Raw genomic sequence first — 12,409 nt, 5'->3', positions numbered from 1 at the left:
AGAATGGCCCGCCAGATCCCCGGACCTCAGTCCTTTTGAGCATGAATGGGACATGGTGGGTCGACAACTGGCCAACCGTCCTCAGCCACTCACAACTCTGCAACAACTGACCCGTGCAGTGCAGCAAGCATGGGCCAAAATTTCTCAGGAAGCGATCCAGGGCCTTATTGACTCCATGCCTCGACGAATTCATCAATGTATTGCAGCTCGTCGTGGGCCATCCTGTACTGATTGTTGTCCAAACTTGCGGTCAGAGGGACCTGAAAGTGTAATCATCGAATCACAACCGAACACTCGTCCTGCTTGTTCAATTGCAGTAACGTAGCACTACTCCTTCTGGGTGTTGCAATTTCCATTTTCTTCAGTGTAAGTAAGTTCCGAAAGAAAGCGGGATAGCTTTTCTCTTACTTACGTAAAACTGGTTGGTTGAAGGTAAAGTACAATCTAAAGATAATTTTTCTGAAGGTTGTGCCATTCTAGGATCACAGGGAGGCTTCGACTGCAAAGGAAACAACCGTTTAGTTTAGGGTTAATGATTGTTATATTGCAGTTTATTCCTTTCAGGACGTGGATGTAAGAATGCCAGAATACTCCCTGTTATAAACTTAATGTTTGTTACATTAGAGTCTTAAGTTGTGAAATCCTTACATCAGATGTTCTACCTTTACAATACCATAATTCGTCTCTATTAATAAGACTACATTGAAATATATTAATGATAAATGTTTTGTCTCGCCTTCGAGACATCTTCAGTCACAAACAAAAACCATTAAAAATATGGTAAGGACATGATAAAACCATTAGTCAAAAAGTCTATTCATCTTTTACAGCACGTTGCGGTTGGCGTCTTGTCAAGTCTTGTCTTAAAACTGAACAAACATGAATATGATGTAGTAATATTTTAACCTGTGGAACATTTGAACGTAGTGATTCACATCATATTCATGTTCGTTCGGTTTTATGACTCAAGACTTGACAAGACACCAACACGTCGCGCTGTAAGATGCATAAACATATTATCTGATGGTTTTTATCGTGTCCTCACCATATTTTTAATGGCTTTTGTTTGTGACTGAAGATGTTTCGAAAGCTGGACGAAACATGTATCGCCGGGCTGAGTGGCTCAGACGGTTAAGGCGCTGGCTTTCTAACCCCAACTTGGCAGGTTCGATCCTGGCTCAGTCCGGTGGTATTTGAAGGTGCTCAAATACGACAGCCCCGTGTCGGTAGATTTACTGGCACGTAAAAGAACTCCTACGGGACTAAATTCCGGCACCTCGGCATCTCCGAAGACCTTAAAAAGTAGTTAATGGGACGTAAAACAAATAACATTATTATTATTAAACATGTATCATTAATATACAGTATTTTAATGTAGTCTTATTAATAAAGGCGATTTATGGTATTGTAAATGTGGAACATTTGATGTAAGGATTTCACAAGTTAATACTTAACGAAAATACGGACATAAATATGAAATTTATCACGTGTAATATTAGTGTCTATCAAACACTAGGTTAGTACTTCAAAGAAAGCGAAGACACGCCGTTTTCACTTTCTTCCAAGTGTCTGTTCTGCCCCATAGGTTTCCCTTGTCTACTACAGCTCTTCCATTTGGCCCTGTCTTTGACGTCCTCAAGGCTAAAGCCCATATCACGCATATCTTCCATGATGTTCATCCACAGCTTTTTTGGCCTTCTAGATGACCGGCGTTCCCATGTTTCGACCTGTAGGTCATTTCTACCAAACAGTGGCCATTATTTCGCACAACTTGACCAAACTAGAGTAAATCCTCTTTGTTTTTTCCATGGTTAGGACTACATTCATCCCCATCTACCTGATTATTGTAGTTTTGACGTGCGTCAAACCATCCTAATCTCCATGGTATGGAGAATATTTCCTGTTTCTTCATTATATGTGATAATTTCGCAATATAGGACCACGGCCTTTTACATATTTTCGCCTTGATGTATTACTACTTCTGTCTTCTTTAAGCATAATCGACAAAAAGCACCCCTGCAAGAATAGTGGCACAACTCCAAAAATGTCACTTTTAGTTATGACATGCACCATATTAAGCATTAATCACTCTTTTGATCTAGGAAACTGTGATAAGTGCAAATTCTTTCTTTTTTCGCATAAAAAAAAAATCACAAATGCCGTTATACCACTTCAGCGTATTGAAGATCGTCGGTCAAGAATATTGACACCCCTTAGTTGTGATTTCTTCCATTTAAACTCTGTGAAAATGTGATGTAACATAAATTTTATCATGTAGAAAGAGTCTGATAAAATATCATCCTTGATTTCGTATGGTGTTGTAAAGTTTTAAACTTGTTTTCTCGGAAAGGTTCATTTTTGAGTTGTGTCTCTGTTCTTGCTCAGGTACGAAATACGTTGAACTGCTTGAAACTTGAACCATACTGGGCGGTACGCACCACCAAGGCAGTTTACAACGATTTAATAATCATCATCGTTCTCTTTCTAGATATGTTTCGTACGCTCATTGATGACATTCTCGTTTGATGAAATATTTTCAAAGAAGTTAACGTAGTCCTTATCCATCTTCGTTATATTCCTCACCCAACAGCTATACGAGAAATCATCTATTTGTCACTATCGAAGTTAACATCTTAGGGTTGACCCCATTAGATAAATTTACACAGGTGGATGATTCTGTACATTCATCACCCAATCCCAGTCGTCCAAATAAGCGTCTTATGGCAGCGGAAAGGAGGATGGTATAGGCACAGAATGTAAATGGAGATATTGTCATCAACTGGGACACCACTGCGTTAGTGGTTATAAACTAACACTACCCTCACAGTGTACAATGCCCTAAACAAATTACAGGAGACTGGTGTAGCCATTTTAATCCCATATTCACTCTTATGATAGCTAATCAGAACCAACAAGTGAATCAAACGCTGGTATTTACCGTCTTAAAGCCTCCTGAACGATCATCTCAGAAGGGGTAGAAGCAGTGACGGCGACCGGAGCTTCATGTGCGACTTTTTCTGCCTGTGAACACACAAAAAATACCACGTCTCACACCGAGTTACGGGAAGAGCACATCTGTTGAACATTAAAATACAGGCTTTCACTTTCAATATGTAACTAGTGGCTGATATCTGCATCTCGTATGCTAAATTTACGCAAGACAGGGTATATGTTTCCTTGAGTAGGCTATATCCGATTCATCCTGTCACTTTCATATCAGAAATGTTTCATAACAAGTTCTACAGAGCACGCGGTATGGTATAAATATGCATGTCGTAGTTTCCGTTTACACCAAATCTCGTTCCTTGCTGCAGATGATAATACTAAATATAAACACTAGGAATATATATAGCCTACTACTGACATTTTCCCAATCATCTGGGGTTGGTACCTAATTTGGATTAAACCCAGTTTTATGGCTGGATGCCCTTTCTGACGTGAAACATATATGGAGGGATGTATTCACTATTGCGTGTTTCTGTGGTGGTTTGTAGTTGGGTGTGCTGTATGCAGATGAAGACGGTTAGCACTAAATATATTTAAATAAAATTAAAATTTTGTCTGTACACTTCAGATTTCTGTCTCATATCTTGTTCTTTATCTCGAATTAGGTGTACAAGAGTCGAAATTGGGTTCAGTTCAGTGTCTATCTGTCTGGATGCTGCTGGGAACTTCACGGGAAAGCGACTGCATCACTAAGGTTGACAGCGCTAGAAATCTTGTTTTTTTTTTACGTACTGTTAGATTTACATTTCGCTAAGAATAAAGCTCTTTCAATTAACACGTTGCCACGTTTATCGCTGTATTTTCTCGGCACATATAAATGCACAATGACAGGATTATTACTAGAGGAAGTGATGCTGGGCTGAGCAGGCGTATTTAAGAATAAACTTTAGGCCCCTTAAACAACAACAGTCATCGTCATCATCATCATCATCATCATCATCATCATCATCGAAATATACGGAAAAGTACAACTGCTGTACATTCTATTAGCACTATTGAGCTGGGTAGAATATCTTGAAACATGGCATTTAAGTTCAGGATTCAGTTAGGTGGAAATGTAGTAACCAGTCTGGCCTATGCTGATGATTTGGTCTTAATGGCAGATCGTGCTGAAAGCCTGCAGTCTAATATCTTGGAACTTGAAAATATTTGCAATGAGTATGGTATGAAAATTAGCTTCTTTTTTTGTTATTGGCTTTGCGTCGCACCGACACAGATAGGTCTTATGGCGACGATGGAATAGGAAAGGCCTAGGAGTTGGAAGGAAGCGGCCGTGGCCTTAATTGAGGTACAGCCCCAGCATTTGCCTGGTGTGAAAATGGGAAACCACGGAAAACCATCTTTAGGGCTGCCAACAGTGGGGTTCGAACCCACTATCTCCCGATTACTGGATATTGGCTGCACTTAAGCGACTGCAGCTATCGAGCTCGGTAATGTGAGTTCTCCCACGATGGTAATATAATAAGTGAAATTGGAATCAAGGTGCAGTGAGCTCACAGTATTCTGTAAGAAGAAGAAAGTCAGCTCTCGGACGAAACTATCTTTACGTTAGTCTGTTTTCAGACCATCTTTGCTTTACGGAAGCGAAAGCTGACTCGACTCAGGGTATCTTATTCATAAGTTAGAAGTAACAAACAAAAATTAGCGAGAATGATTGCGGATACAAACAGATGGGAACAATGGCAGGACGGTACTCGGAATGAGGCCATAAAGGCTAAGTTAGGAATGAACTTGATGTGTGAATCTGTACGCATTAACCGGCTTCGGTGGTGGGGTCATGTGAGGCGAATGGAGAAGGATAGGTTACCTAGGAGAATAATGGACTCTGTTATGGAGGTTATGAGAAGTAGAGGGAGACCAAGACGACGATGGTTACACTCAGTTTGTAACGATTTAAAGGTAAGAGGTTTAGAACTAAATGAGGCCACAGTACTAGTTGCAAATAGAGGATTGTGGCGACATTTAGCAAATTCACAGAGGCCTGCAGACTGAACGCTGAAAGGCATAACGGTCCATAATGATGAATGTATGTAATATTACGACGTCCTATCATGGAGAGGCGGTAAATACCAAGGTATCCGGTTGTGTTGTCTGAGCTTACAGGCGGGTTGCATAAAACTACATTGGAAGGGGTGGCTGTATCACACAGTATACGGTCTTAGAACATTCTTGAATGTTGCAATAATGGCTCATCATCCAAAATCGGCAAAAATCTACTGTTCTAGCGCTTCAGGCAAGCAACTCAGTATTGAAATCATACGAGGGATATGAGCTACGATTTTTAGGTAACTGAAACATAGTAAACTATGAGAATATATTATTTACTTATTCCTAAAAATTACAATCCTTTTCTTAATCATCGTTATCCGGTCGATTTGATAAGCACTTTGCATTTTTCTACCACTACGAGCGCTAATGTGAGTCAATGCAGGTCCTTATAACTACATTCGGTAAATGTCGTATGGCTTTTAGTGCCGGGATATCCCAGGACGGGTTCGGCTCGCCAGGTGCAGGTCTTTCTATTCGACACCCGTAGGCGAGCCGCGCGTCGTGATGAGGATGAAATGATGATGAAGACACCACAAACACCCAGCCCCCGTGGCATTGGAATTAACCAATTAAGGTTAAAATCCCCGACCCGGCCGGGAATCGAACCCGGGACCCTCTGAACCGAAGGCCAGTACGCTGACCGTTCAGCCAACGAGTCGGACACTACATTCGGTGTAGACATTTTTCAACAAATCAAAAATCACCTGAGGGTATTGAACCAAGGAACACATTGGAGATAGAATTATATAAATAAGTTAATTTGGCTAGGATTTGAATAAAAAAGAAAACGAGTACAGAAACAAGCGATGTTAGTTTGTTTAACTGGAACTGCATTTAGGCCGCAAGTGATCCTCGAAATGTGTTTTTAGTATGATAGAGTTATCCAAGATTCACAACTTGAAACCTTACTGGGCCATTTAGACCTTCAATTTTCCGCACAATTGGGGAAATTGCTTAATTGTACGTTTTTCGCAGTATGAGGACGCCTATATTTTCTGCTACGAATTGTTTTCAACATTACAAATGCAAGAGAATCCAAAATATTTGCGGGTTATTATCGTTTGTTATATCGCAGAAAGAGTTTTTGTACTTCCGAGCAACGTCATAATACAAAGTGAAAAAAGTATCCGTCCCCAAGTGATTATTAATGAATTTTTCACAAATATTTCAAATACCGCCGGAAATATTTGTTTCTTCCAAAACCATAAGTTTCCCATCACTTATGTCTCATAAATGTGTTTGATTTGCTTTACGTCGCACCGACACAGATAGGTCTTATGGCGACGATGGGACAGGAAAGGGCTAGGAGTGAGAAGGAAGCGGCCGTGGCCTTAATTAAGGCCTGGTGTGAAAATAAGAGACCATGGAAAACCACCTTCACGGCTGCCGTAAGTAGGGTTCGAACCCACTATCTTCCGGATGCAAGCACACAGCTGGGCGGCCCTAACCGCACGGACAACTCGCCCGGTCGCGTATGTTTAGCTCATGGGCTATGATAACGGAAATATTCACAAATGCCATCATGTTAACGTGTTGAATGGCGATGACAGTCGTTGTTGTCATGATTTTTATGAGACAGAAAACCACGTGATCATCAGTCCATATTGCTCAGGAAGATCACATGACAATAACCATCGAAATGAGAAGGAAAGCGCAAAGAAAAATATTTCTTTTCTTTCTTTCTTTTTTAATCCGTTTACCCTCCAGGGTTGGTTTTTCCCTTGGACTTAGCGAAGGTTCCCACCTCTACCGCCTCAAGGGCAGTGTTCTGCAACGTCAGAGTTTGGGTCGGAGATACAACTGGGGAGGTGGACCAGTACGTCGCCCAGGCAGCCTCACCTGCTATGCTGAACAGGGGCCTTGTGGGGGGATGGGAAGATTGGAAGGGATAGACAAGCAAGAGGGAAGGAATCGGCCGTAATATTATCTTCCTGAGCAATATGGACTGATGATAACGCAGTTTTCTATCTCATAAAAATCACGACAACAACGACAATCATCACCATTCCACACGTAATGTACCATCCCGGCATTTGCCTGGAGGAAAAGTGGGAAACCACGAAAAACCACTTCGAGGTTGGCTGAGGTGGTATTCGATCCCCCTCTGCTCAGCTGACCTCCCGATGCTGAGTGGACCCCGTTCCAGCCCTTGTACTGCTTTTCAAATTTCGTGGCAGTGCATGAATCGAACCCGGCTCTCCGGTGGTGGCAGCTAATCACACTAACCACTACACCACAGACCTGAACGTAAAGAAAAATAACAGGAGAAAAGGGAGTCATGATTCCAGTGAAAACCACGTCTATTTTTTTCTAACATGCTTAGTGAAAATGTCGCATCATAGTATGGATGAAATATCTGACACTGTATCACTGGATAATGACACTGGCCGCATATGTCTACGAGTGGAAATGCTTCCTTGTTTTTGTAGGTTTGGACAGGATTTCCTCCACGTTTACGTCCTACGTTTGTTATATTTATATGTCCTTCTAGGTTACTATTCAATATTATTATTATGAATATCCAATAGAAACGAACCCTATTTTACAAAGTACAGTAGTGTATTTTAGGGTTATAGTGGAAACATACAATTATAAGTTAAACATAATGATGGTGATTTACAGAACCAGTTTACGAAAGATGCGATGAATGAAAATTAGGAATGTTTGTAACATCATTTCTGTATGAAAATATGGTATAGTGGTTGTGAAAGCTGAATATTATAGCACTTCAAGTGAGAGTCCAAATCAAATCTTGTTCTTGTAAACACAGAACAATCAAATATGACATGATCAACTGTTTGAGTAGACCCACACCTGTCAAAATAATATTAAAACGTTCAAAATATGATTTGAAATTTCCATGGCCTGACGTAAATTGTGTTAACTCAAAATTGGGCACCAAACGTTTGCACTGAAGTCGGTTGAAGACTGTGGGAAAATATATTCTTCCAGTAACTGATCCATTTGAAGCAGACTTCCAGAGGAGGTTCCATTGATTCAGGATATGTTCTTTGATTTATCTCCTTGCATAGCATAAAGGAGAACTGTCATACATTACTTCCAGATTTGATTGAGCAGCAACTTTTGCTAGTTGATCAGCTCTCTAATTTCCGATGGATCCAGTATGTCCGCGAGTCCAGAAAATGCAGATATGACGGGTTTTGTGAGATATAGTTCTTATAGCAACTGCTAACGGGTTCATATTACACTGACTGACAGTGACAATGCAACACCAAGGAGGAGTGGTTCGAAAGGGATGAAAGTTGGGGAAAAAACAGAGTCGGCACGGAAGAATAATTGATGTTTATTTCAAACCGATATGCAGGTTACACAATGCGCACGGCATCGACTCAGTGGGATGTAGGACCACCGCGAGCGGCGATTCACGCAGAAACACGTCGAGGTACAGAGGCAATAAGAGTGCGGATGGTGTCCTGAGGGATGGTTCTCCATTCTCTGTCAACCATTTGCCACAGTTGGTCGTCCGTACGAGGCTGGGGCAGAGTTTGCAAACGGCGTCCAATGAGATCCCACACGTGTTCGATTGGTGAGAGATCCGGAGAGTACGCTGGCCACGGAAGCATCTGTACACCTCGTAGAGCCTGTTGGGAGATGCGAGCAGTGTGTGGGCGGGCATTATCCTGCTGAAACAGAGCATTGGGCAGCCCCTGAAGGTACGGGAGTGCCACCGGCCGCAGCACATGCTGCACGTAGCGGTGGGCATTTAACGTGCCTTGAATACGCACTAGAGGTGACGTGGAATCATACGCAATAGCGCCCCAAACCATGATGCCGCGTTGTCTAGCGGTAGGGCGCTCCACAGTTACTGCCGGATTTGACCTTTCTCCACGCCGACGCCACACGCGTCTGCGGTGACTATCACTGACAGAACAGAAGCGTGACTCATCGGAGAACACGACGTTCCGCCATTCCCTCATCCAAGTCGCTCTAGCCCGGCACCATGCCAGGCGTGCACGTCTATGCTGTGGAGTCAATGGTAGTCTTCTGAGCGGACGCCGGGAGTGCAGGCCTCCTTGAACCAATCGACGGGAAATTGTTCTGGTCGATATTGGAACAGCCAGGGTGTCTTGCACATGCTGAAGAATGGCGGTTGATGTGGCGTGCGGGGCTGCCACCGCTTGGCGGCGGATGCGCCGATCCTCGCGTGCTGACGTCACTCGGGCTGCGCCTGGACCCCTCGCACGTGCCACATGTCCCTGCGCCAACCATCTTCGCCACAGGCGCTGCACCGTGGACACATCCCTATGGGTATCGGCTGCGATTTGACGAAGCGACCAACCTGCCCTTCTCAGCCCGATCACCATACCCCTCGTAAAGTCGTCTGTCTGCTGGAAATGCCTCCGTTGACGGCGGCCTGGCATTCTTAGCTATACACGTGTCCTGTAGCACACGACAACACGTTCTACAATGACTATCGGCTGAGAAATCACGGTACGAAGTGGGCCATTCGCCAACGCCGTGTCGCATTTATCGTTCGCTACGTGCGCAGCACAGCGGCGCATTTCACATCATGAGGATACCTCAGTGACGTCAGTCTACCCTGCAATTGGCATAAAGTTCTTACCACTCCTTCTTGGTGTTGCATTTGCTCTGTCAGTCAGTGTATATTTGTTGTCTATAGACTTCAACACAGCTTGGGAGTCACCGAGTATTTGGAGCCTTTTGTTATTATCATGACACCATGGTATTGCACATTTAATGGCTAGTATTTCTGCCTGATAGGCCGAACAGCAGGAGGATAGTTTATACTGTGCTGTAAAAACTTCGCTTTCGTTTTCATAGAATACAAAAGCACACCCAACAATGTTCTTACCGTCGTTGCTTCATGTACGAGAGCCATCAGAATAAATGATGCAGTCATGAGTGTCTGTGTATTTGTACGGAGAATCGTCTTGAACAATCTTGGATGACCAGACCGTAAAAAGTGGCATTGTTGTTCTATAACAGTATTGATGATAGGTTGAGCTGATGGCCTATTTTTCTTAAGTAATGCCAGTTCAGCTAGTCCAATTTCAGTCAAAAAGAGAGGCTCAATTCCAGAAATAATGAGCGCTGCGTCGGTAGAAGTTTCCCGGTAAGCTCGGGAGATCCGGAGCGCAAAGCCTCTTTGAATTTGAAATAATTTATTTCGGGCCCATTTCTTTCCCAGTGTGTTTCGGAAAGAAGAGAAACAATAAAGAATCAGTGGCACAAATTCCGTATAATAAATTATTTTTAAGTACTTCTGAATTCAGTCCCCACGACGGTCTGCATGCAACAGTTAGTCCCTGTAAAAATTTACTGGCTTTAATTTTTAAGTTGTTGAAGTAAGTTCTGAATGTGAGTTGTTTGTCCAGGGTAATGTCCGAAAATAATAATTGATCCTCAGTTCTTATCTGATGTCCATTCATAATTATTGTTGGTTTCTTCTGTTTGCTTATCCTCGTGAGAAACATCGCTTTGGTCTTAATTGCATTAAATTGCAGTTTGTTAGTTTCACCCCAATTGAAAACACTACACAGGGCAGAATTTGTTCGAACAATCAGATCCCTCACATTTTCAGCTTCAATTAGAAGAGCGTTTAGTAGTTTGATATACCGAGCTCGATAGCTGCAGTCGCTTAAGTGCGGCCAGTATCCAGTATTCGGGAGATAGTAGGTTCGAACCCCACTGTCGGCAGCCCTGAAAATGGTTTTCCGTGGTTTCCCATTTTCACACCAGGCAAATGCTGGGGCTGTACCTTAATTAAGGCCACGGCCGCTTCCTTCCCACTCCTAGCCCTTTCCTGTCCCATCGTCGCCGTAAGACCTATCTGTGTCGGTGCGACGTAAAACAACTAGCAAAGAAAAAAAAGTAGTTTGATACGCGAAGAATGCAGAAGCAAATTGATTCAAAACTCCCATTTCTCCGTGGCTCAATGGTGCTAATAGAATGTACAGCAGTTGTACTTTTCCGTATATTTCGATGATGATGATGATGATGATGATGATGATGATGATGATGATGATGATGATTGTTGTTGTTTAAGGGGCCTAAAGTTTATTCTTAAATACGCCTGCTCAGCCCAGCCTCACTTCCTCTAGTAATAATCCTGTCATTGTGCGTTTATATATGACGAGAAATTACAGCGATAAACGTGGCAACGTGTTAATTGAAAGAGATTTATTCTTAGCGAAATTTAAATCTAACAGTACTTAAAGAAACAAGCTTTTTTTTGCTAGTTGTTTTACGTCGCACCGACACAGATAGGTCTTATGGCGAGGATGGGACAGGGAAGGGCTAGAAGTGGGAAGGAGGCGGCCGTGGCCTTAATTAAGGTACAGCCCCAGCATTTGCCTGGTGTGAAAACGGGAAACCATGGAAAACCATTTTCAGGGCTGCCGACAGTGGGGTTCGAACCTACTATCTCCCGAATACTGGATACTGGCCGCACTTAAGCGACTGCACCTATCGAGCTCGGTGAAACAAGATTTCTAGCGCTGTCAACCTTAGTGATGCAGCCGATTAGTTGTTTGACTTCTCTTCCCAAGATAGCGGTTTCGATCCTGGCTGAGATCTGTGGCGCTTAAATGTGAAAACTACATGTCGGAGAAGTTCTGTGGGCCTTACATTATTATTATTATTATTATTATTATTATTATTATTATTATGTGGCAAGCAAAAGCAAACAGCCAGAATATTTGGAAATGTCGAGTGCGGGATATGTTCTCGTTCACCTGAGCGTTAATCCTGGACAGCTGGTCCTCGTAGTGCTGCTTCAGCCGGAGCATGTCATTCTGGAGCTGGTTCTTGTGGTTCTGTTCAGCCTCGTACTCCTCCCGCATGCGAATCATCTTCTGTTCGTACTCCAGTCGCACCTTCTCCCGCTCCTGCTCTAACAGCCTCTCCGATGTCTCGTTATCTGAAAAGGAAGAGTGACACCTGCACTCGTGTGTGTATTTACAATAAATTTATTTTTTTTACACTTTTTTATTTGGGAAACCAAAACAGCGAGAAGCCGAATTACAGAGTTCCGCAATGAAATACATATTTACAATAGAGTAGCACAAGGCAAGCATAAAGAAATGTGGAAGAATAATGACGAAAAAACATCTAACGATAAAAATAGAGGAAAAAATTAAAAACTAACAAAATTAGAGACACAACATATAAAAACAAAAAATAAAGGCTAAAGAAACAACGAGAAAAATTGTTGAACGTAAAATGAAGAGAAGAACTTATAGCTAGGCACAGTAAGATAAATACAGATATAACACTTAAGTAATTGTATAGTACAGTAAAAATATATATAAATATTATATTATGTACAAAAGAGAGGACAGCAATGAGAAGAGAAAAAAGGAATATGAAGAAA

At 42.3% G+C, this 12,409-nt stretch overlaps 1 protein-coding gene across 1 annotated transcript in view; it reads right to left on the bottom strand.

Annotated features, from left to right (window-relative positions):
• LOC136863524 (osmotic avoidance abnormal protein 3-like) overlaps positions 1–12,409 on the bottom strand; it is a 268,651-nt gene that overhangs the window by 93,531 nt on the left and 162,711 nt on the right. Inside the window, exons 10-11 of the mRNA XM_068225983.1 lie at positions 11,772–11,948; positions 2,939–3,021 (exon numbers count right to left, since the gene is read on the bottom strand). Of these exons, the coding sequence (XP_068082084.1) occupies positions 2,939–3,021; positions 11,772–11,948 (260 nt within the window). The remainder of the gene's footprint in view (positions 1–2,938; positions 3,022–11,771; positions 11,949–12,409) is intronic.

This window comes from Anabrus simplex, chromosome 2 (genome assembly GCF_040414725.1).
Source record: "Anabrus simplex isolate iqAnaSimp1 chromosome 2, ASM4041472v1, whole genome shotgun sequence".
In the NCBI taxonomy this organism is placed as follows: domain Eukaryota; kingdom Metazoa; phylum Arthropoda; class Insecta; order Orthoptera; family Tettigoniidae; genus Anabrus; species Anabrus simplex.
Note: the sequence above shows the minus strand (reverse complement) of the source record. Positions and strands in the feature narration are given on the sequence as shown.